At 41.8% G+C, this 27,122-nt stretch overlaps 1 protein-coding gene across 1 annotated transcript in view; it reads left to right on the top strand.

Moving 5' to 3' along the window:
• The window catches only part of HTR4 (5-hydroxytryptamine receptor 4), a 495,782-nt gene that overhangs the window by 304,433 nt on the left and 164,227 nt on the right, over window positions 1-27,122 (top strand). The window contains exon 3 of the mRNA XM_063445224.1: window positions 16,123-16,248. Coding sequence (XP_063301294.1) covers window positions 16,123-16,248 — 126 coding nt within the window. The remainder of the gene's footprint in view (window positions 1-16,122; window positions 16,249-27,122) is intronic.

Here is a 27,122-nt window from a genome sequence, read left to right as displayed (position 1 = left end):
GGGTGTGTCTGTGTGTAAGGATGCATTGTATGTTTCTGTGTGTGTGTGTGGGGATGAATTGTGTATGTGTGTAGTGTAAAAGAGAGGGTTTGTGGGGTAGGATAGGGACTGAGAGGGGAGCATAGTGCTCTCCCCTCCTGTCAATTAGTGATTCCCCCTTCCCTCCTGTCCCTCAGTGTTCTCCCTTGGCCCCCTGTCCCTCTGCAGTCCCCCCTTGGTGGTCTTCTCACTCCCCCCTCCCCCTCTTAGTGGTCCTCCCTCCCTCCCTCAGTGGTCCTCCCTCCCCCTTTGGTGGTCCTTCCCCTCTTCCCCCCTTAGTGGTCCTCCCTCTGGCAAACCCCTAGTGGACCTTCCCCCTCCTCCCTCAGTGGTCCTTACTCCACCTTCCTCCCCCAGTGTTCCTTAGTGTCCCCCCCTCCTCGCCCAGTGATCCTTAGTGTCCCCTCCCCCTCCTCCTCCAGTGGTCCTTAGTCCCCTCCCCCTTTGGTGGTCCTTAGTCCCCCCCTCTTCCCCCAGTGGTCCTTAGTCCCCCCTCCTTCTCCCCCCAGTGGTCCTTAGTCCCCCCTCATCCCCAGTGATCCTTAGTGTCCCCTCCCCCTCCTCCCTCAGTGGTCCTTAGTCCCCTCCACCCCCCTTGTGGTCCTTACTCCCCCACTCCTCCCCCAGTGGTCCTTAGACCCCCCTTTTCCCCCAGTGGTCCTTAGCCCCACCTCCTCCTCCCCCAGTGGTCCTTAGTTCCCCCCTCCTCCCCCAGTGGTCCTTTGTCCCCCCTCCTCCTCCCCCAGTGGTCCTTAGTGTCCCTCCTCCCCAGTGGTCCTTTGTCCCCCCTCCTCCTCCCCCAGTGGTCCTTAGTGTCCCTCCTCCCCCAGTGGTCCTTAGTGTCCCCCTCCCTCCTCCCTCAGTGGTCCTTAGCCCCCCTCCTCCCCCAGTGATCCTTAGTGTCCCCGCCCCCTCCACCCCCCTTGTGGTCCTTAGTCCCCTCCACCCCCCTTGTGGTCCTTAGTTCCCCCCCTCCTCCCCCAGTGGTCCTTTGTCCCCCCTCCCTCCTCCCCCAGTGGTCCTTACCCTCCTCCCCCAGTGGTCCTTACCCTCCTCTTCCTCTTCCCTCCTGCCATTGTAGCGTGGCCGGGCGGTGCGTAACGCGGGACAGGAACCTCTGTTTCCTGTACCCGGCGGACTGAAAGGAAGTGAGCACTTCCTGTCAGTTCGCCGGTGTCTGGGTACAGGAAACAGAGGTACCTGCCCTGTGTTCCGCGCCGCCCGGCCACGCTACATTGAGAGACCGGCAGGAGGGAGCGCTCTGCGCTTCCCTCCTGCCGGTCACTCAAATCCGGACGCCCCCACACAGCAGTGCTGCGCCGCCTGGGGCTTGCTAAAGCCGGCCCTGACTACAGTGGGTAGATATTGGGAACGCGCGAGTAATTGGCTTCACCTTAACCGATTTCATGTGGACACCTAAACACCTTAGGCCGAAACATTAACACATGCTCTCCACCACACGACTATCTCTTAACCAATGGGACAATTTCCAAACTCTATTAGGAGGATCTCACAACTATCAGAACGACACACCACTGACAGCATTGACGGCTTTGTCTCCGTGGCTCATTTTCAAGACTTGGACAGCCAAGGGTGTACGTACCATAGGAGACGTTTGCTGCAATGGCAAGATACTTTCCTTCCTAGATCTTCAAAACACTTATCATTTACCGAAGTCATATGTGTTTCAATATCTACAATTAAAAAGTATTGTTATGTCTCATGTACACACACAAGACCACACCACACCACAGGCAACTAGCTTAGCCCTCACAATTTAAGATGGGTATTGTAAAAAGCCAAGACACCCCAAAGCCTTATCAGTTTGTTATAAAGCATTAAGAGAGGTAGGACCTGACAAACTCCTCCCCTCTCCTACCCAATGGCAACAAGGAACTGATTGTGCTACTCCCATGTAGAGGCACATAGGATACTTCTTTACAGATGGTATTTAACACCACAGAAATTGCACAAGATGTATCCCACGACGCCCAAGAACTGCTGGCGCTGCGACCATGCGGATGTAACATAATACATAGTTGGTGGAGTTGCCTCAACATAGTCGCCTTATGGGAATCAGTGGCACATATTCTAACTTTCTGGGGCTGATGGATATTAAATTGAACGCTTCTACTTGCTTATTCCTCTTACTGCCAAGCAAACTATTTAAAGTTGCACAGCAAATGGGAGCTTTAATCATATTGGTGGCCAGTAGCTTGATCTTCCTACACTGGAAACAGCACATATGCCCGTCCCGATCCCAACTGCTAGAAAAAAATACAGTTATTTTATATGTACGAACGAATGGCCGTGGAGACACCAGGGAACTACACCTCCTTCATGAGTGCTTAGCAACCATGGGTAGATTGGTACACTAAAGAACACCTTAACACCAGGTAACACTGCCACTAAATGGAGATGATTTGTGTAGTATGCCTGGAACACACAGTGGGGTATATCTATGCAAATTGTAACATTGTTGTGAACCGACTAACTGAAGAGTGTTGTTTTCCCCCTCCATCTCCCCTTTTTTTTTTCTTTCTGTACCCTTCTCACCTACCCAGGTTGAGGTGCTAACATACACCTTTTGCACATGTCAGTGTGGCAATTAGGACATAACAAAATACCTGTAGCTCTTCGGTGGGATACTTGTAGCCTTACGCATGCACTTACAGAATGGATAAGTCTTGTGAAATATGTCTTATAAATGCAACCACTACTGACATTGTGTATTGTTTGTTATACATGTTGGTGTACAACTGCTCTCCCTCCCCATCCTTCTTTTTCCTTCTGTACCCTTCGCTCTCTGCGTTATGACTTTATGAAAAAAAAAAATTCAAATTAAAAAACAAATTGGCATTTCTATAGTGCCAACATATTCTGCATATTCCGCAGTGCTCTAGGTCTCTCTGTTTAAGTTGAAGATTCATATAACAGTCATCACTGAAGACTAAACATACAGGTTATCTATGTCCTTGCAACTATTTCTACACCTTTAAACTATCTTACCCATCCAATAGAAAATATCACTTGCCCTAATGTGGGTCTTCTCATATTTGTGACCAAGATAATTTTACTACATAAATGACACTCTGTGGCATTAAACATAGTTTTATATTTCTTGCTCCATATTTAAGCTGGGATGAACATTTACCAAAATGCAAGGTAATGTTAGATCATTTTTCATCTTTGACTTGAGTTGAGGAGAGAAATGTCACACTTTTATGTAATCATTAAAGCTCTGATTTGTCTGCTCTGGAGATTCAGTATCTGGTTGGGGCCATAGTCACAGATATCTGTGAAAACTCAGCATTTGCTTGTTATGTCTGAGCAAAAGGTTCACAAAACCTTTTTTGCCCCTTCAAATTCCCTATTTATAATTATAAAATCATATTGACTTCAAGATATAACTCACTATATCCAATCCATGGTAAAGAGAAATCTCTTACAGAAATCTCTGTAAAATAATCTCTGATTTTATTTCTTCATTGAATGGTACAGTGTTATTTATGTTATTCATTAAACTAAAATGAAAATTTAACTGAAATTCAAACTTTAGACAAAACCACAGCTACATTACATAGAGTGCATTTCCAAATATGTATCTTAGTTTATGTTTTTGAGAATATGTTCTAATACAACGCCACTAACACAGTATTCCATATATTAAACATGGCATGTGATATATGCATTTTAATAAAAAAAATTCTAGAACAAGTAAAGATGTTGAAAGTCTCCTTATTTGTTCCTTTTACCCTAATTGTTCTTTCTCCATTCTCACCAGTTTTGCTTAGATTGATCTTCATTCACTTATCCATTTACCTTTCTGGTGATTAACCACAGCCTCCTCCGCACAAAGATCAGTAACAAAATCAAGTGTGATATAATAATTGACTTCCCCACCCCTCCGGTGGTATTTTTGTGTATTCCCCATTCTCGGGTCCTCTATCAGAGGCCTGGGAGTGTGAGGGTTCTACACAGTATCGTGTGGACTGCGATCGCAGATGTCCCGCCAGGAATCTGCTGAAGTCACTTCCCCAACTTGAGGGTCAGAGCCAGAGTGTTCCTATTACAACAACTGGGACTACTACTGCCTTCAATTGCCACATCCTTTCTAACTTTTCTTTCAGTTCTTGGTATTTGACCACCTTTTCATGTCCCTTCTTTATGATGTTATGGTCAATAAATAATGCCACATCCACCACCACTGCAGTCTTTTGTCACTTGTATATCACCGCAATGTCATGTTGGTTGGCCACTACTTGCTTGTCTGTCTGCATCTGAAAGTCCCACAAGATCTTAGCCCTGTCATTCTTAACTACCCTTTGTGGTACCTTCCATCTGGATTTAAGCAGGTCCAGCCAATATTCTGTGCAGATATTTTGGTACAGAACTTGGTTGTACTTCTGCCCCTACCAACATCTTGCATATGGCTACTAGACGCTGGACTGTTTCAACCTTATCTTACTAGCTGTTTGGGTGTTAGTGTAGATTAAGTTCTCTTATTCATCAATAGTTACGCATATGTTTCATGTAGTCACTCTCACTGGGTCGGCTGTTGTCATAACAGTCAAGCAGATCTAGGTTCTACTACAACTCTACTTACTGCACTTTGCATAGTATAGACTCAGATTCCAACTTCCATCATCTTCTCATGTTCCTTCTTCCTGATGTTTTGGTCAATGAATAATGTCGCATCCACCACCACTGCTGTCTTTTGTTCCTTGTCTGCCACCGCAAATGTCCGGTTGGTTAACCACTACTTGCTTGATTGTCTGGATCTGAATGTACATCACCTTCTTTAAATTGCTCAGTCACTCTGTAGCTCTGTATATATTCTATCTTGGGAGTAGCACAGAGAAAGCACAGCAGCATCATATTTTAGTTAATGTTCATCCCAATCCCCCGACTTGAACCCCATAAAAAGCCTGTGGGGTAAATTGAAGAATATAGTTCACCAGCATTGACATTGAAATTTGAAGGATCTGGAGAGATTCTGTATGGAGTAATGGTCTCACATCCCTTGCCATGCTCTATTTAAAAGAAGAAAAAACTACCACAAGAGGACATAGTCTTTAATTAGAGGGGTAAAGGGTTAAACATAATATCAGGAAGTATTACTTTACTGAGAGGGTAGTGGATGCATGGAATAGCCTTCCAGCTGAAGTGGTAGAGGTTAACACAGTGAGGGAGTTTAAGCATTTGTGGGATAGGCATAAGACTAATGAAAAGTATTTCGAAATATTGGGCAGACTAGATGGGCTGAATGGTTCTTATCTGCCATCAAATTCTATGTTTCTATGTGTCTATGTATTCTCCAACATCATCAGGTATTGTAGGAGAAGACTATCCTGTAGAAGGGGAGGTAGCACAAAGTGACCAAAAGGGTGCCAATAATGTGCCACACCTGTTTTGAGTTTGCAATTGTTTTAAATCCATGAGAGCATAGTATTTTTGTGTATTTTTTTAAACAAAAGATCACCAGGTTAAACAATAAAGACATTTTTTCACAGCCTTCTTTGTTCATATTTAACAAGGGTGCCAATATTAGTGGAGGGCACTATATATGCAGTGTTGATGTTAGTTAATGTATATTCTTCTACCTAATATTTAAAAAAAAAAAAAAAGAGATTATGCAAAGTATCTGTAAAACATTTTGGCCCAAAATACAGTTTCTTAATTAATTATGTTGACATTTATGTTATTATCCATTTTCTTTTCTTAATACAATTAAAACAGTGAGTAAATAAATCCTGCTGCTGGGTGAGAAAACTGATTTTTTGTTTTTTTTTTATAGAAAAAAAGATTTTTCTATTTTGAAAGCAAATGTTCACACTTTCTGCCTACTCTTTTACAGCAATATTCAATGGTGATTATGGTAGACATAAAACAAAATGCTCAAACTGCTCAAACAGAATATGTGTTATATATGTATATGACTTGCAAAATACTAAAATTGGTCATCCTAGTACAACAACAAAGTAAGAATAAGTAGTGATTATATTTCTTTTTTATCATGACAATCTGAAATAGCATTTGTTTACAAAAATATGTTGCACTATATGCTAAAGATCAATTAAATCTAGAGCTAAATCTCATTCATTCATCCAATCTCTTTCTACAGCTTCTGTTATGCAAATTCAGATGCTCCTTTTCTTTATTCTATAATCCTTTCAAATAAATAAAATGTACTTACTATAATATGCTGGTGAATACACAGACCTATGCAACTTAAGAGACTCACCCCCAAGACACACACAGACATTGAAGACTTTCTAACTCCCATAATTATATGGACAGTCCTACAGAACTTGAAATAGTCCCTTGACGCACCCATAACCAGGGCCGTCTTCAATGCAGGGCAAACGAGGCAGCTACCCCGGGCCCAGTTACTTCTGGGAGCACAAGGCAGCTTCCCCGTGGGTCCCGCAGCCCTCACTTATCTTACCTTATTCTACACGGTCCCACCGGTGCAGCCGGGGGCCCACACACCAAGCAGGTCCACCGGGTGGCACATGCACTTACGGTCACCCGGTGAACTTGTTTTAGCAGGGGCCCGGTCGGCCGCTGTGGACCTTTAACAGCGCGACCGGCCCCCTTGCAGAGCCGCATGGAAGGAAGGGGGGGGAGACAGTGAGAAAGAAGGCTTGGGAGTCTGATGCTTACTGTCAACATACTCAGGTACCACACTGGACCACAAGAAGCCACCCTCCAGCAAAAGGTAGGAAATTGGAGGGTAGGTTTCCAGTATGTCTGTTTATGTGTGTGTCAGTATGTCTGCCTGCATGTGTTTTAGTATGTCTGTCTGTGTGTGTGTGTGTGTGTGTGTCAGTATGTCTGTCTGAGTTTCTGTCAGTGTGTATGTGTCTGTCAGAATGTCTGTGTGTCTCTCAATGTGTCTGTATGTCTCTCAATGTGAATGTCAGCGTGTCAATGTGGGTGTCAGTATGTCTGTCAATGTGTGTGTAAGTATATCCGTCAGTCTGTTATCAGTATGTCTATCAGTCTGTGTATCACTATATGTATCAGTATGTCTGTCTGTGTGTCAGTATGTCTGTCAGTGTGTGTTTCAATATGTCTCTCTGTGGTGTGTGTCAGTTTGTCTGTGTTTCAGTATGTCTGTCAGTGTGTGTGTCAGTATGTCTGTCTGTCTGTGTATCAGTATGTCTCTCAGTGTATTTATCTGTGTGTGTGTGTGTCAGAAGGTCTGTCAGTATATGTGTCTGTGTGTAATTATGTCAATATATGTGTATATGTATGTGTGTATATGTATGTTGTCATTGTGTGTATCTTTATGTAGTCAGTTTATCTGCATGTGTGTCAGTGTGTGTGTCAGAGTATCTGCATGTGTGCCAGTGTTTGTATCTGTGTGTCTGTGTATCTGCATGTGTGTCAGGTTGTGTATCTGTTTGTCTGTTTGTCTGTATGTGTATCGGTATGTCTGTACTGCATGTGTGTCAGTTTGTGTATATGTGTCTGTATATCTGCATTTGTGTCAGTATGAATATCTGTGTATTTGCATTTGTTTCACTGTGTGTGCATATGTATCACAGTGTGCATATGTATCACTATGTGTGTGTAGCAGTGTATGTGTATACGCGCATACATCTCAGCATTCAAACGCCATCACTACACACAAATACACCCCTGTGTTAAACACCAAAATTACACCAAAATTATATATATATATATATATATATATATAGAACATAGTAGTAGAAAATAGCACTCCAGGGACTTCAAAAGAATATGTACCAATAAATCACCAATAAATGTACGATGCAAATGGCTTTTGTTTCGATGTATACGCTATTGTTTAAACTTGAAAATGAATACAAATAAAATTATTTTAAAAAATAACATGCTGGTGAAACACTTAACCTTCATGCTCTTTTTTCTATAATTATAAAAACAAAGCTCTGTGTTTTGCCATTCCTCAGTGTTTGGGTTTTAAGTTTAAATATGCTGTTTTGGATGAAAGCCATCCAAATGAAAAGAAATCCTAGACAGAGGATTCCCTTGGTACACAGGTCACCACCATGTACTTAGGTAATTGAAAAAATGAATTTCAGAAATAGTAGTGGTTACAGGGAATAATCTGGGTGTGTTATAATAATATTTCGTGATTTCTGTATATTCATATAATAGATACTTATCTGTATGCTATTTTTTAATATCAGTGTTCTATTTTTTTTTCTTTAATGTTATTTCATTTACAATTTAGAATAATAGTAATTGTTGAACAAAACAAAATTATCGGATGGATTACCTTGGGGTATTACTAAATTATTATTATTATTATGTGCAGTCCCATGTTAATTGTTGTATACAGAAACATGGTGCAACATAGTGTTGATTTAACCCCTTAAGGACACATGACATGGGTGACATGTCATGATTCCCTTTTATTCCAGAAGTTTGGTCCGTAAGGGGTTAAATGGATACACTAAAACAACTTCAGCTTAATGGAGCAGTTTTGGTGTGTAGACTTTGCCCCTGCAGTCTCACTGTTCAGTTCTCTGCCATTTATGAAGTAAATCACTTTAGTTCAATGTGGCATAATCCCTGATAATTATTAGATGGCGTACACTGTTGGTGTCCACCTTGCAGCAATAGATGGCGAAAGTTTAGGTGATTTACAATATGGAAAAACTCACAATTTTCCACCAAGGTAGCTCAGAACTTTGCACACAGACGTAGGCCCCTTGGTGTGACTGTATGTACCGATGCGCGCCTTGCAAACATTACCAGGTCCCTAGGCCATAAGCTGCTGGACCACGCATTGGGGCAAGTTCCTGCTCTGTAAGTTTAAATCTAATCACACAAAGTAGGTTGCTGCACTTTATAGAAGGATATTAACCGAGCAGGAGATAAGAAATGTTAATTTCAACAGACTGTGTAATAATAGAAGTTTAAACATTGGATCTCTCTTTACAGGAAGTATTTAGGAAGCCTGTGTAAGTCACATGCAGGGAGGTGTGACAAGAGCTGCATAAACAAAGTGACTTAACTTCTAAATGGCAGAAAATTGAGCAGTAAGATTACAGGAGCATGAACTATACACCAACACTGCTTCATTGAGTTAAAGTTGTTTTGGTGCTTATAGTATTCCTCTAATAACCTCACAATCACATTACAAGATCAATATTTCTCCTCCTCTTTCAAGATCAAATGTCTAATCTTACAGTGTATATATTTATACACCTATATCAAATTAGAAAACAGAAAATACTAACCAATTAGATATAAAAACTGTTGATGTCTGTTTTGGACAGCATGTGTCAGGATAGTCTAATATCCAACACACAGAACATAAGTAACCAAATATTATATAACCAGAAATCCTAAAAGATATTACTGGACCTTAAATTGGCCAGATTTAACATTAATAATAGAATATACAGGACAAGCAAAGGGCTGGAAAACAGAGTGGAGGTAAACGGTAAGACAAGCCAATGGTCATGGGATATAGAAGTCAGAATAGTCAAGGTACAAGCCAATAGTCAAAACACTCATTTTGCCATTTGTACTATGCTCTAAGAGGGCTGTGATTCGCCAGTAGTGATCATATGACATATGAATGCTGCATGCATGATGTATGCACTACGACACATGCACATCCACATCAGGGCCGATATAGGCAGAGCCACTTAAGGGCTCTGATACGCAGCAGTCAACGTCATAATGCCAGATGTGAGAGCTGCTAAAGGGAAAGGAGTCAGACGCAGCTCCCCTCAACTCTGGCAAGCCCTGCAGGAACGCATTGTTGGAATGCATGACTTGCGGATGCCGTGACAAACTGAAACTGAAAGTCATCAAAATAAAGATGCATGCACTTAACCACTAAATATATATAGATTCATGAAATAAATGTAAGGGGTTGGAACGTCTAAAAGAATAGTGTATGTTGATTTTTAGTTTACCTGATCTATGTTAGTAATGGCAACCGTATTAATTGATTTCACCTATATATTCTACATATGGGCAAGCAGCATTCTTCAAATACCATCTGATGTGCGCAGGAAAACCAACAGATACGTAACCATATAGTTTTATGCTGTTCGGTACAGGGCCATTCGGATATTAGTTAATAGACCCATTGTACTAAAATGTGTGGTATCATGATATCTGCCTAATCTGCTTTCTGGACAATCTATGCAGAATGAACACTCAAACGTCAGACTATTTCCATTTTTTTTTTTATTATTTGCATAGATTAATTAGTAGCTATTCAGTTTTGTGATTTAGAAAGTAAATAGCTTTTTTCTGCCTTAGGAGAACAGAACATTACAAATCAATTACATAGTGACTTGTACTTGGTTATTTAATTTGTTACTGTATTTAGAATGTGTTCGACTATTGTCAGCAATTAAAAGCTGCGTGCCAGATATATCAACAGTAAGGTTGGGAACTTGTATCACAAATGACCGAGAACAAAACCCAAACTATGCTAATTACTATAATCAGACAGCAGCCTCCCAAATAGAGTGGAAACATTAGAAATTTAAGTAAGAAAATGATTTGTATTTCACAGCATGTTAAAGTCAAATGAGCACCAAACATAGTTTTTTGGTTCTCATTTTACTTTGTTTTTGGAAGAGACCTCACATATTGTCTAATATATACCTAGATGTCTATGGTGTTAAACACATGCACATTTTCAGTTTATTTTTCTTCTCAAGACCATAGAGGGTAATCTAAGTTAAGTCTTTCAAATGTTGGATGATAATTTATGCATTTCTATATGATTCCTTGCTAGAGATAGAAATGTAAACATTTCTTTTTACACGATTTATTCAGAATTATGCTACAATGAAGTTCATCAGCAGAACAAATATCAAAATTGCTTCAAAACAAAACATAGAAACGACAAAGCCATTACAGGTTTTACAGTTTTTTCTGGGTTTAAAAACCCAATTTTCTAGTTTAAATTTTACAACAGAATTAAGTTGCTACAGTGGAGACCAGGGCACATTGCGTGTGTGATGTATGTACTTATAGAAAAGAAAAAAATATATTCTACAATTTCTGAAAAAGTGGCATTATACAGAAGCTGCTGTATAGAAAAGTATGATTGATAGAGTGAAGAAATGGCACAGGAATTTGAACAGAACATTGATCTTCATGCCCCCATTATTTTCTACTAGGCCATATATATGCCCCAGTAGATGTCTATGAAAAGATGAAAATTGATTCCGGATGCAATATAGTAGAAAAAGATGGAAAGTTTCTCTGCATATGTTGTCTGATAGAACTCATGCTAGAGATTCAGGGGTGTATCTAGAGCATGTGACACCCAGGGCGGATCCTGTGTTTGGCAACCCCCCTATCTCCCTCTCCCCCCTCCAAAAAACAAAACAAAACAACACCTGTTAAATTTTTAAAATGTGTTCTTTTGTTTTGTTTTTTTTATATTGCACAAATTTGTAAACTCTGTCAGCCCCCTTCTACAAACCCCTATACTGCAGCTTTCCTACAAAAACCCTGCACTGCCCCCTTATACAAACCCCTGCACTCTCCATCCACAAATCCCCTGTGTAGCCAGCGTTACAGCTAGGTAAGTCAGGGGGTCGTCCGGTCTTGGACGGAGGACAAGGTGAGGACAGAGGCTAACGACGCTCTGCCCTGTTGCCAGCACTTCTGCTGGTGTAGCCTGCGGGTATTCAGGCCTTGGATAAAGTAAAAGGGGAGGACAGAGGACAGCGCTTCTGCTGGGGGGACTGGTATGCAGTACTGCCCTGTAACAAGGGGGCAGGTAGGGCAGAAGCCAGCGGCGTAAGGAGACAAGTGGTCATGTGAGTGCTAGGGACAGTCCTTAGAAAGCATGGAGTGAGCGCATCATTAGTTGCATTTATGCCAAGCTCAGGATGCTGTTGGCCAGCATGCATGATTGGCAGGCAGCCTAACATGCAATCATGCCAGGCTAGCCTTCCAATTCTTTGGGCAGACACGCCTCCTTTTTGGGCATGTTCGTCCCTTTCGGGAGTTCTGGTTACATGATCCGCATCAGTGGCACACCCTTTTACACTACCCATTGACTTTCTGCTTCACTGGACACTGCTGTTAGGCGGTATGGATTTACTTGAAAAATTAAAGCATGAATTAGAAAGAGATTAGCATATTTTAAGATATTCAGAGTTTTCCTTTAGCTGCATCCTATGAGTTTCCCTCTGGCAACATCTCCACCAGATACATAACGATTGAGAGGTATGACTGTTTTAGTGTTTTTGGTCGATAAGATTATGTACTTAGGCCCCTCATAATTGTCAGCACACTGGGCTCTTAATCTGGCTCTGAACCCCCCTTAGTACGCCACTGAGTTATTGTAAAGTGTTTTGATCCCCAGGGCCCAATTAAAGGTATAAAACAGCTACATACTCTCTGTTGTTCATTCACACATGCGAGGTGAGAGGGTGGTTGATAAATAAACTTAGCAACAGTGAGGGCAGGGGGTTAGAAAATGGATAAGAACGTTCACAATCTCTTGGCCCATAAAGTACCAATACGAGAGGCAGATGCTTAGCCTACATACAAAGTAGTTCCCCTTACAGCAACGTATGGTGATAGAGGGATCCTAATTCCTTTGGCAGTAATAGTGCTTAGCTACCAACCTCTGAAAAGTACAGTGCTCAGGGGCATCTAATCCATTGAAATTGAAAGTGGCCAATTTCACATCATTGCCTTAACGGTATAGTTCAGCGAGGATGAGCTCATAAAAACTATGTATCTTCCTTTATCTATAAATAAATGGCAATTTATGACTGGGAATAGTGTCTTCCAAGATATACATGTGTAATACATGTAAACTATCTACAACAATAACTCTAAACATATTTTTTGCAGTATTATAGTATGGTGAAACTATGATAGTCCACGTCTGTCCATGGAACAAGGTCTCTATTAAAATAAAATATAATAAAATGCAAGCAAAAATGAAAAAAAAAACGAATTTGCCTAGGTTAAGAAAAAAACAAATGTCACTTATCATGATAGGGAACAAAAACCATCTTTAAAATGTTATCCTATCCCAAAACGTAAACATGAGCAAAACATGAACAATGTAAAAAAAAGAAAAGAAAAAAAGAAATCTACGGAATACTACCAAGGTCAAGAGTTTACAATTACAGTAGAAATTGAATCTTGCTAGTATGAATGCTCCCTTTGGAAAGAGTTTCTTGCTGAGTGAGTATTAATGACTAATGATACACTCTTGTCATAGAGTAAGACAAATCATTATTCTATGTAATAATCCCAACGCAATATAACAATCCGTCCATGGGCTTATTTAAACCAATGAATAAAAAATAATAAGATTTTTCCAGGATTTGATGAACTCATGTTAAAGTATAAGTACGATAATGTTCCTGCAAAATAAAATGTCTTATAACACCGCTAACAGCAGCAACTACAAAAAAGCGCATTTCATTATGCATATATGGTGAGAATAAAAAGGGTATAGAAACTTATTTTAAAGACAAAGTGGATATAGCATCGGGATCAATTCAGCATCATCCACATGATTTTATTTTATGAGTTTAAGGATAAAGAGTATATTGTTATAAAGGCAAATTTTTAAACTTTGGTGTATTTTTATAGAGACAATTCTGAATATAAATAAAAAGATAGTAATTGTAATACTAAGTTCTTCATCAAGTTAATGGCTGGTACTATTAGAGAATTGTAATTACTTTTAGATTGGTGCCTGACTAATGTATTTAGCATATACACATATCTGAGCAGAATATTGTACCTCAAATATATTTTACTGGTTATACAGCCTAAACCACACAACAATGCCATTATTTCTGAAGATCTGAAATAATTTTCCATAGTTCACCTTCTGATTCAATAGGACATTTAACCATTTTTTAAAATCACTCTAGGAGTGGTGTATCTATATAACAGTATCAAAGCTATAATCACTATTTATATATCACTGACATACTCTGTACTGTATGAAGTAGGCAGATATATATCATTAGGTGTTTTGCCAAAAGACACATACTGGGTACGTGCTGTGAATGGGATTCAAACCTGGATACCTGAAATCTAAGGCAGTGAGATTTCCACTACTCTAACCAGCCCAGCCAATTATCTACACTACAGCGGCGTACATACCGCGGTTGCAGGGGTCGCAGCTGCGACCGGGCCCAGCACTCCAGGGGGCCCGGCCGCCCTGTGGACCCCTGCAACCGGGTACCAGCTGCCCCGTTTTGCGGCTCCGGCCCGCGCGGCAAACCGCCGGGGCCGCATATGGAGGGGTCCATCGGGTGGCCCATGCTGTCAGGGTCACCCGATGGATATGGATTATCAGGGGGCCCAGTCAGCGTTTGGCGCTTTAACAGCGCGACCGGGTCCCCTTTGATTACATCACAAACTGGGAGGAAGTGATTCCCCGGTCACTCCTCCCAGCTATCAGGACCCGCGCGGGAAGAAGGAGGCGGAGGGAGTCAGAGTGGGAACTCTGACTCCCATCAGGCTGAGCCACCACTGGACCTCAGGGAAAGTCACAAGGTAGGAAACATTTTGTATATGTATGTCTCTGTATGTGTCTGTGTCTCTGTATGTGTGTCTGTGTCTCTCTGTATGTGTGTGTCTGTGTCTCTGTATGTGTGTGTCTTTGTCTCTGTCTCTGTATGAATGTGTGTGTGTCTGTGTCTCTGTATGTGTGTCTGTGTCTCTGTATGTATGTGTGTGTGTGTGTGTGTCTCTGTATGTATGTGTGTGTATCTCTCTCTATGTGTGTGTGTCTGTGTCTCTATGTGTGTGTCTGTGTTTCTGTATGTGTGTGTGTGTCTGTGTGTGTGTGTGTCTGTATGTGTCTGTGTTTCTGTATGTGTGTGTGTCTCTGTATGTGTGTGTATGTGTGTTTGTCTGTGTCTCTGTATGTGTGTGTATGTATGTGTCTGTCTGTGTATATATGTGTGTGTCTGTATGTATGTGTCTGTCGGGGGGTGTATGTATGTGTGTGTCTGTCTGTCTGTCTGTGTGTATGTTTGTGTGTGTGTCTTTATGTATGTGTCAGTGGTTATGGGGGGGGCACGGATCGGGGGAGAGAGGTGAGGTGGGGGGTGGGGAGGCCCACAAATCAGTTTCGCACTAGGGCCCCATGGATTGTGTGTATGCCACTGCTATACTACATCTAAACATGACACCAACCAGTGGTGGCTGTTCAGGAGTTTTAGCACAGAGTGGCACACATTTTAAAATTACTATTTGTTTTTCCTCTTGTACTTCAAAGCCTGAGTAAGTTGTGATGGACCAGATGGAGAGATGAGAAGTGTTAGTTTATCAGCTTTCCTGGCTGGTGCATTCTGACCAACAGAGCCAGTGCAAACAACATCTCAAAAGTTAACCAGATTGCATACTTTACCTGGCACAGTATATAAAAAAAAAAACTATTGCTTTTAAAAAAATGTTTGCACAACCAGTAGCTCACTTTATTACATATGCGTTTTAAGTATTGAGGACATGACATGTGACTTTTAAGTATTGGGGGGCATATACCAAATACTTTTGCAACTGGTAAGCCAGTATTTATTGAAATGTTGTTTTTAGCTAATATATATGTAAATGTATTGGGAAATAAAAGATAATTGAACTTCAGGAGACTTCATATGTAGATTTTAGTGTGCTACAAGCACAGTTAGTAGTGTGTACAGAAATTGGGCACTGTTAGAAAAGCATGATCATAACCAGATTAGTGGCTAATTAACTATACTTGAATTTTGGAGTTTATTAAGGAGAGCATTTTGGTGAGCTATATCAAGTGTGTTAGAAGAGAAAAAAAATAGTATGAGCTTTAGAATCACTGAAGCTAAATAACAAATTCATTAAAATCATGTTTTAATTAATTCTTTACTATTGCATTCCTTGCGTTCAGTTCTTCTACTATATTGTAAATGAGGCTGAAAATAAATAATAAACACAAAACTGTGGGCTACATTACCTCCGTGTTTTAAATGTCTGGCTACCTAGAACGCAGATACATTTTAAAGTGACTTTGTTAGGTGAAACAGTGGAACAAAGCCATTCATTAAACGCCCATACATACTAATGTTCCTTTGGTTCTGTTTTTTTCAGCTCAAGTGAGGGATTTGGCGTCGCGGAGAAGATCGTGCTTATCACCTTTATTTCAACAGTGATCTTGATGACCATTCTGGGAAATCTGTTAGTGATGGTTGCAGTATGTCGAGATAGACAATTAAGGTCAGAAACAGCTTTAGAAATATACTATGCATAATTCCACAAATAAAAGAAAATAAGATCTTGTATAAAGAGATGGTTTTAACTTAAAATGTGTATATTTCTTTAGAAATGGTGATTTTGAAAAGTGGTAGAAATTATGAACGTGATTATTTATTAACATACTTAGATCATAGAAAGGATAATTGGTAGAGAAAAAAAATCTAAAATATATCATACAGGATATGTTACTTTCCATCATCATGTCTTGTAGGAAAAAAAGGACAAAATTAATTCACATGTGGAAATCGAGGTCTTCTCACTAGGTTACATCATAAACACACATTTTTACCTGCAATATAAAGCAGTATAATTTTACACATTTATGCATGTTAGAGTGATAATACAGAACTACAATATATATATATATATATATATATATATATATATATATATATATATACTGTATAGAGTTGTAATGATTTAACTCGCATTGAAAATCAGGTTTATTGTCAAAATTTACAGACTTTCAGCTGTTTGCAATGAACAAATAAAAAAAAGCAATTAAAATAGCTAAAAACAATGATTACTTGAAGAGGTTCCCCCAAATTCAACTGAAAATGCAACTTATAATGATTTCTCCAGTCTGAAAATTATTCAACCTCTTCACGGCAAGCATCATTAGTACTTAGTGCTGTTATGACCTGCTGCAAATGAGATGCACAGCCAGATACCAGCTCCTGGCAACATTGCTGAGGAAACATAGCCCATTGCTCATTAGCAATGGCCTCCAGTTAAGTAATATTCTTGGTTTGTGTGCTGCAACCACCTACTTCAGATCCCACCAGCGATTTTCTATCGGGTTCATGTCAGATGACTGTGATGACCACTGTAGAATTTTTCAGGACTTCTTCTACAAACAGGCCTTGGTGGAATTTGAGGTATGCTTGGGATAATTGTCTTAATGAAGGTCCAATGACGCCCAAGCTTCAGCTTACTAACAGATGGAATTATGTTTTTTCCTAGGATTTACTGATACTTCAATGGATCCATCTTGCCTGCTACACACTGCAGATTTCCAGTGCCAGAGGATGCAAAGCAGCCCAAGAGCATCACTGAGCCACCACCATGCCTAACTGTAGGCAGGGTGTTCTTTTCAGCATATACTTCATTCTTCTTCCTCCAGACATACAACTCATTTATATGATTTTGAATATATTGGAGCTATTGTGTTAGTAGTGGTGTACGTTTTGGAGTTCTGGCATGGAAACTTTTTGCTTTTAGTACACGCCTTACTGTGCTCACAGAAACCTCAGTGCCTATTGCCACCAATTCTTGCTGCATGTCTTTTTAAGTCCCAGCTTGCCTTCTAAGAAAGCAATGATCTCTTCTCTTAACTTTGTGGACCATTCTTTTGATTTAGCGATATTTCTGACATAGCAGTCAACAAACCACTAGTCAGTTCAGATACTTCAAGTGTTCCAGCTCAAGCATATCTGGTGCAACTAATGAAGCCCTTTAATGCATATTTGTGCTGTTTTGAGATATTCGATTCAGGGGATTAAATAATTTTGAGACTGCCATTATAACTTACATTTTTAGTTGAATTTGTTCATTACAAACAGCTGAAAGTCTGTAGATTTTGAAAAAAAAACTGATTTTCAATTGGGGTTAAATAATTTTGATTACAACTGTATATCTAACAGTAAACTGGTTTTAGTAAAGTGTGACTGGAGATGACCCGAGCAATGTCATAGCCATGATATTTCATAGAAGTCAACATAAAAGTTTACAACATAGATATGTTGACCAGAAATCAAGATATGTTTGGTGTTGTGTTTGACTGTTGCATATTTATCAGATAAAAAAATATACTTCAGACAAAACCATTTTTTATATATCATGTCGGCACATAGAAATGTTCTGACCACGTCACCTCAACCTAATTAGTTAGAATCTTCACCATGCTGCTTAAAAGGGAATTATCAAGTCAATGTGAGTCTCTCTCAAATTTACTGAACCACATTGTCCCTTTTAGATAGTTAAAGATCAACAACATGGGTAGGCTTTTGAACACCTCCTTTCTCTCATTATAAAGTGCTACAGAGTGTGCTGGTGATACATACATAGTGATAATAGGACACTGGTATATGGAATACACCACTATATATTAATATAAATAAAATATATCCATATAAATGAAACTGTTATATGGATACACCAGTCTTAGTGATTCCTACTGAATCAGAGCAATGTCAACTATGGAAAAACATTGGCCAATCTGTTTGTTTGATTTTAATTATATACACTGAATACATTTATAAATGCAATACTTTTGTTTTTGCCCCCATTTTTCATGATTTGAACTCAATGATCTAAGACTTTTTCTATGTACTCAAAAGGCCTATTTCTCTCAAACATTGTTCACAAATCTGTCTAAATCTGTGTTAGTGAGCACTTCTCCTTTTCCAAGATAATCCATCCACTTCAATGGTGTGGCATATCAAGATGCTGATTAGACAGCATGATTATTGCAAAGGTGTGCCTTGGGCTGGTTACAATAAAAAGGCCACTCTAAAATGTGCAGTTTTACTGTATTTGGGGGTCCAAAAACCAGTCAGTATCTGGTGTGACCACACGCATGCAAAACATCTCCTTCACATAGAGTTAATCAGGTTGTTGATTGTGGCCTGTGGAATGTTGGTCCACTCCTCTTCAATGGCTGCGCGAAGTTGCTGGATGTTGGCAGGACCTGGAACACGCTGTCATATACGCCGTCCCAGAGCATCCCAAACATGCTCAATGGGTTACATGTCTGGTGAATATGTTGGCCATGCAAGAACTGGTATGTTTTCAGCTTCCATTATTGTGTACAGATCCTTGCAACATAGGGCCGTGCTTTATCATGCTGCAACGTGAGGTGATGGTCGTGGATGAATGGCACAACAATGGGCCTCAGGATCTCATCACGGTATCTCTGTGCATTAAAAATGGCATCAATGAAATGCAACTGTGTTCGTTGTCCATAACATATGCCTGCCCATACCATAACCCCACCGCCACAATGGGCCACTCGATCCACAACGTTTGCAACAGCAAACCACTCACCAACACGATACCATACACGCTGTCTGCCATCGGCCCTGTACAGTGAAAACAGGGATTCATCTGTCAAGAGAACATGTCTCCAAAGTTCCAGACGCCATTGAATGTGAGCATTTGCGCACTCAAGTCAGTTACGATGACGAACTGCAGTCAGGTCAAGACCCCGATGAGGACGACGAGTATGCAGATGAGCTTCCCTGAGATGGTTTCTGACAGTTTGTGCAGAAATTCTTTGGTTATGCAAACTGATTGTTGCAGCAGCTGTCAGGGTGGCTGGTCTAAGACGATCTTGGAGGTGAAGATGCTGATGTGGAGGTCCTTGGCTGGTGTGGTTACACGTGGTCTGCAGTTTTGAGGCCGGTTGGATGTACTGCCACATTCTCTGAAATGCCTTTGGAGACAGCTTATGGTAGAGAAATGAACATTCAATTCACAGGCAACAGCTCTGTTGGACATCCCTGCAGTCAGCATGCCAATTGCATGCTCCCTCAAAACGTTCGACCTCTGTGGCACTGTGCTGTGTGATAAAACTGCACATTTTAGAGTGCCTTTTATTGTATCCAACTTAAGGCACACCTTTGCAATAATCATGCTGTCCAATCAGCATCTTGATATGCCACACCTGTGAGGTGGATGGAATATATTGGCAAAGGAGAAGTGCTCACTAACACAGATTTAGACAGATTTGTGAACAATATTTGAGAGAAATAGGCATTTTGTGTACATAGAAAAAGTCTTAGATCTTTGAGTTCAGCTCATGAAAAATGGTGGCAAAAACAAAAGTGTTGCGTTTATAATTTTGTTCAGTGTAGAATATATATTTTTAATTAATCACAGGAAATATAGAATTCTGAGTTTTACTCCCTGTGTTTCAGTAAGGTAAAAACAAAAGTTACAGTTTTAAATTTATACATTCTTCCTCGGTGGCCTGTTTATTGAGTCAATCAGAAAGTGAATTGTCCAACACAAATCTTTATGCAAAGTGATCCTTTATTAAGGTGTCAATTGAATGGGTAATGTTTCCCTCCTCAAGGCCAAATCTGCTTTCTTATTGACATTGTACCTGGCTATCAGTAAGGCCAGAGTTTGTGTACACCGGGCATTTCTTGGGGTCCTCCATCTCCCCTTTTTTTCATTGTCCCTGTTTATTGAGTATCAAGGAGTGGGAAAGTGGAGGTTACTTATTTTCACACAACTGTAATGAAAACGAAATTTGGAAATATGTTGTCTGGGTATTGTAACAAACCACCTCTTTTACAGGTAGGATTTTGTCACAGATCTTACGGTAACCATAGCCTTCTAGGGTATACAAAGTCCAGGACACATCCAGTTCAGTTTTCCTTTGTTATTTGATGAGAAAACAGGTGCTTTAAATAAAAATAAACAAAACAAAATTCCTTGCTCTTACTTGAGCTCTTACTAGACAGAAATAACTACCTATCTAATTGGGTGGCTTTCCCACTTACCAATTTTCAAAATCAAAATAGATTTGCAATAAATACAATTGTTCTCTCTCCTAGCTGGCTTTTTCTCCCTCTGCAGCAGGCTGATCTATTCTTTTAACCCCTTAAGGACCAAACTTCAGGAATAAAAAAGGAATCATGATATGTCACACATTTCATGTGTCCTTAAGGGGTTAAAGGCCTGCCTGCTAATTGACCAGCTACAGGTGAGTGTCAATTAGTTCACATCTCTGGAACTCTTAAGTTACATTCAAGTTCTGGTCTGTTGCAGAGCAACTGGTGCTGTTGGAGCACTGGCTCACCCTGCTCTCCAAATGCTCCATCCCAGGGACCCATATTGTGTTTTGCAGAGTATCAGCAATGCATTTTGCAAACTTAACATCTCTCCCTGGGACATTTAACTGAAAAATCTCTGGCTGCTGTTTAGCAAAGCAGGCCTAATATATCTTCCTTCCTCCACATTTTCGCTCACAGTATTAATATTGGGAAAGTGAGACTTTGACGCTATATGTCAGGGCTCCGCGGGCGGCGGTGAGGGGAGGCTGCAATCCTCTCGCAGCACTCACCCTCGGTCCGTCGCCGCCCGCGGTCCCCTCTCCCCTTACCGATAAGCGAGCGGCGTCCTCTCCTCTTGACACGCCGCTCGCGTCCTCCTCTCCTCCTCCCAGCGGCAGCATGTCTAACGCTGCACGCTGGGAGCTGGCACTATTATCTAAGCGCCGGGGTCACTCACGTGACCCGGCGTTAAAGCTACAGTGCAACAAACACAGTGGGGGGTATAGATATCCCCCACGTGTGTTTGTTAATACTGATTGGTGGTTAGCCAATCAGGATTCAGGCTAGGATTTAAATACTTACCTTTCCTGTCTTTCTGTGCCCTGTTGTGGTCTTTGCTTCTTAGTATTGATTGTGAACGTGTGCTTTCTGGTTACGTACTCTCTGGCTTGATATACTGACTTTGTGACTTTCTCCTACCCTTTGACCTCGGCTTGTTTCTCGTTATTCTGTTTTCTGGTTCCCCTTACTCGGCTTGTCTCCTGACTATTCTGTGTGTGCTTAGCCCGGCCACTCTAAGGACCGGTACTGCACACTTTCTGTGTGTGTGTCTGTGTGTGTGTTAGCGTGTTGGGTTCCCCGGAATCGTGACATTACAACAGGGTCATAATGGAACCTGCTGACATACCACAGCTCCTAGTTAATCAGGAGGCTAGAATGGATGGCTTGGACCACCGTATGGATCAGTTTGCTCAGGCTTTGCAGACCATACTGGCTCGTACTGCACACCTGCAGCCTGCCGTCCAGGAGGCGGTTGCTGCTGTGCCCGAACCCATTGCCACTCCAGTACCCGTTCCTGCTCATGTAGTCCATATGACACCACCACAGCGCTATAGTGGTGACCCAGCTTTGTGTCGTGGTTTCCTCAATCAAATTGACATCCATTTGGTGATGAATCCACGTTCCTATCCCACCGACAGGTCCAAAACTGCCTTTTTGATAAACCACCTGTCTGGGAGAGCTTTAGCATGGGCAAACCCCATGTGGGAAAATATGTCTCCTATGTCCTTTGCAGATTTTTTGTCAGCATTCAAACGCACGTTTGATCAACCCGGTAGGGTTGCCTCTGCTGGCAAAGCTCTGCTTAGGGTTCAACAGGGTAACAGATCTGTAGCGGATTATACTATCGAATTCCGCACTCTAGCAGCTGAAGTGGTTTGGAATAATGACGCCCTCGTAACAGCCTTTCAGGAGGGTTTGGCCGCTTACATACTGGATGAAATAGCATCCAGGGAACTGCCTGTTCTTCTGGATGATGTTATAGACTATGTAATCCTTATTGATAACCGTATTAGAGAGAGGCGTACTCAAAGACGGCTGGATACACGGGTGTTACCTGCTCTACCCAGTACTGCATTACTAGCATTACCCGCTCCTAGACAATCATCCCCTGAACCCATGCAATTGGGTGCTACAGGGTTAACTGAGGCTGAAAGAACGTATCGTAGAAGGGAGGGGTTATGTCTTTATTGTGGTAAGAGGGGGCACCACTGTAATACCTGCCCTAAGTTACAGGGAAACTACAGCACCTAAGGCCCAGAGAGGGGTCGGCCTCGGGTGTTATTACCTTGTCCCCTCATGTGTCCATCTCCAGACCGTTTATTACAGTTTCTCTTTTGGTCAATAAAACCACTATAACAACCAAAGCCTTGATCGATTCAGGTGCGGCAGACAACCTTATGGATGAGAACTTTGCCAAAACCGCAGCCCTGACTTTGATCCGAAAGGCCACACCCTTGGCCGTTGAGGCCATAGATGGTAGACCACTTGAGAAACCTCTGGTGACCCATGAAACCCAAGATATAGTTATGTCTGTGGGTGCTTTACACAAGGAACGATTAACCTTCCAAATAATTGACTCCCCTACTGCTACCATCGTTCTGGGTTTTCCCTGGTTAGTTAAACACAACCCAGTACTTGATTGGGGTTGTTTAGATATACTCTCCTGGGGGGAATCTTGTCAACGAGACTGTATGGCCCAGGTACGTCCCGTTTGTTTACTCAACGTGCCCACAGCTAAACCACTTTCTGTTTCTTTCCCTTCTGTATATGCAGACCTTGCATTGGTTTTCGAAAAAAGGGAGGCAGATAAGTTAACTCCACACCGTGAGTATGACTGTGCCATTAACCTATTACCGGGTACTATGCCTCCTAGGGGTAAGGTCTACCCTCTTTCTGAGAAAGAGAACCAGGTCATGGAGGAGTACATACGGGAGGCCTTAACTAAAGGTTTTATTAGAAGGTCCTCCTCTCCGGCTGGTGCTGGTTTCTTTTTTGTGGCGAAAAAGGAGGGTGATTTGAGACCGTGTATAGATTACAGAGCACTAAACAATATAACGATTAAAAATGCCTATCCGATCCCTCTCATTACGGAGTTGTTTGATCGTGTCAAAGGTTCTAAATATTTTACAAAACTAGACCTCAGGGGGGCTTATAACCTTGTTCGTATCAAAGAGAACGATGAATGGAAAACGGCGTTCAATACACGCAGTGGGCATTACGAGTATCTAGTCATGCCTTTTGGATTGTGTAATGCTCCTCCCGTATTTCAGGATCTCATAAACGATCTCCTTAGAGACCTACTGCATGTCTGTGCCGTAGTCTACCTTGATGACATACTGGTATATTCTCCAGATTTGGAGACACATCATACTCATGTTAGGATGGTGCTTAAAAGGTTGTTGCAGAACGGTCTTTATTGTAAATTGGAGAAATGCTTATTCGACCAAACTTCTGTACAATTCCTTGGTTATGTTATTTCTGAACAAGGATTCAGCATGGATCCTTCAAAATTGGAAGCTATACTGTCCTGGCCCCTTCCCCAAGGACTTAAGGCAATACAGCGATTTATAGGGTTTGCCAATTATTATAGAAAGTTTGTTAAAAACTTCTCATCCATTATTTCCCCTATCACTAAACTGACAAAAAAGGGTTTACACCCCAGGGTTTAGAATCCTAATGCTATTGTGGCCTTCGAGACTCTAAAAAAGGCATTTGCCACTGCCCCTGTGTTACACCATCCCGATCCTTCCCTTCCCTTTGTACTGGAAGTAGACGCCTCTGAATCAGGTATAGGAGCAGTGTTGTCACAAAGACAATCGTATGACGAACCCCTCCTTCCCTGTGGTTACTTTTCAAAACGCTTGTCAGAGTCTGAAAAGAATTACGACGTTGGGAACAGGGAATTATTAGCTATAGTGATGGCATTTAAAGAATGGAGGTACTTGTTAGAGGGAGCTAGACACAAGATTCTGGTTATAACCGATCATAAAAATCTATCCTATATCGCAGATGCTAAGAGGTTATCCTCTCGTCAGGCTAGATGGTCTTTATTTCTCTCACGTTTTCAGTACATAATCACATACAGGCCTGGTTATCGAAATGTCAAGGCTGATGCCATCTCCCGCCAGTACGAACCTGTAGATTCTATTACCTCCACTCCTGAGCCCATTGTACCTACAACTAATATAATAGCTACTACCCGTTTGGTTATTTCGTCTCTTTTTCTTGATGGTATCAAGTCATACCAATCCCAAGCACCCTCTGAGACTCCTACTGGTAAGCTGTACGTGAAAGTAAAAGACAGAAAGAAGTTGTTAACTTTATTTCACACAGCCAAAACGGCTGGTCATCCAGGGGTTACCAAGACTTACAAGGGTCTTTTCCAACAGTTTTGGTGGCCCTCACTCAAAAAAGACGTGGTAGATTAAGTGCAGGCTTGCCGTGTCTGTACACAGTGTAAGTCCCCTAATGTTAAACCCCTGGGACTCCTTATGCCCCTATCTGTACCCAAGAAACCGTGGACACACTTATCCATGGACTTTATTGTGGATCTTCATTCATCTGATGGGCAGACAGTAATTTTGACTGTAACGGATAGGTTCTCCAAAATGGCGCACTTCATTCCGCTTAAGAAGCTACCTTCTGCGATTCAGTTGGCTCAGGTGTTTGCCAAAGAAGTGTTCCGCTTGCATGGTATACCACAAGATATCGTATCTGACAGGGGCCCTCAGTTTGTCTCTAGGTTTTGGAGAGGCTTTTGTGCTGAGATGGGGGTCTCCTTATCATTTACTTCCTCCTATCATCCGCAATCTAATGGAGCTGCCGAACGAGCAAATCAGTCTGTGGAGTTGTATTTACGCTGTTTCACGAATGCACACCAGGACAACTGGTCCCATCTCCTTCCCTGGGCTGAGTTTGCCAGAAACACTGTGTCTCATTCTTCTACTGGCGTAAGTCCTTTTATGGTGGCTTATGGGTTCCAACCCGCTGTCCTTCCCGGTGTGTTCTCCGACAAGGGAATGCCCGCTTTGGACGAGCACCTCGCCTCCTTACGGAAGATGTGGGATCAGGTCCATGCTGCTCTTTGTCGTGCTGCTGCTACTCAAAAGAGATTTGCTGATCGTCGCAGATGTGCGGCTCCTTCTTATGCTCCGGGTGATAGGGTTTGGTTGTCCTCTAGGAATCTTAGGGTTCCCTCGATGAAGTTCGCGCCCAAGTTCCTTGGCCCCTATAAGGTGTTGCGTAGGGTGAATCCTGTATCCTACTCCCTGGCCTTACCCCCTTCCATGCGCATACCTAACACCTTCCACACCTCCCTTTTGAAGCCCTTGCTCTGTAATCGGTTCTCTGGGTCTCTCAGGCATTCCGATACCCTTCGCGCAGTCTCTAGTGACGTATATGAGGTGGCTGCTCTCCTTGATTCTCGTTTCTCTCGAGGCCGGTTGCAGTATCTGGTTGATTGGAAGGGTTACGGCCCGGAGGAGCGGTCGTGGGTTTCTGTCTCTGACTTGAACGCCCCCTCCTTGATCCGCTCCTTTCATGCGCGGTTTCCTTTGAAGCCTTCGGCTTCCCGCCCTCTGGGCGGTCTTCGAGGGGGGGGTTATGTCAGGGCTCCGCGGGCGGCGGTGAGGGGAGGCTGCAATCCTCTCGCAGCACTCACCCTCGGTCCGTCGACGCCCGCGGTCCCCTCTCCCCTTACCGATAAGCAAGCGGCGTCCTCTCCTCTTGACACGCCGCTCGCGTCCTCCTCTCCTCCTCCCAGCGGCAGCATGTCTAACGCTGCACGCTGGGAGCCGGCACTATTATCTAAGCGCCGGGGTCACTCACGTGACCCGGCGTTAAAGCTACAGTGCAACAAACACAGTGGGGGGTATAGATATCCCCCACGTGTGTTTGTTAATACTGATTGGTGGTTAGCCAATCAGGATTCAGGCTAGGATTTAAATACTTACCTTTCCTGTCTTTCTGTGCCCTGTTGTGGTCTTTGCTTCTTAGTATTGATTGTGAACGTGTGCTTTCTGGTTACGTACTCTCTGGCTTGATATACTGACTTTGTGACTTTCTCCTACCCTTTGACCTCGGCTTGTTTCTCGTTATTCTGTTTTCTGGTTCCCCTTACTTGGCTTGTCTCCTGACTATTCTGTGTGTGCTTAGCCCGGCCACTCTAAGGACCGGTACTGCACACTTTCTGTGTGTGTGTCTGTGTGTGTGTTAGCGTGTTGGGTTCCCTGGAATCGTGACACTATATAGCTGAATACTGAACTTGAATGTTCTTTTAAAGTTTATTATTATTATTATTATTTTTAAAATTTTTATATTAATATATACTCGGGGATATTTATCTAAATATTCATTTCTAAAAAGTGGTTAAAAAACATGAAGGGGAGGAGTCACCAATGGAATGTAAATGCTGGTTTCACTGGTTTCCATTGGGATTGCCCCACTTTTAGTAAGTTTGGCCTCTTTTTATAACAGAAAACATTGTTATATTTC

This window comes from Pelobates fuscus, chromosome 3 (genome assembly GCF_036172605.1).
Source record: "Pelobates fuscus isolate aPelFus1 chromosome 3, aPelFus1.pri, whole genome shotgun sequence".
Lineage (NCBI taxonomy): Eukaryota > Metazoa > Chordata > Amphibia > Anura > Pelobatidae > Pelobates > Pelobates fuscus.
This window is presented reverse-complemented; position numbering and strand designations above follow the sequence as displayed.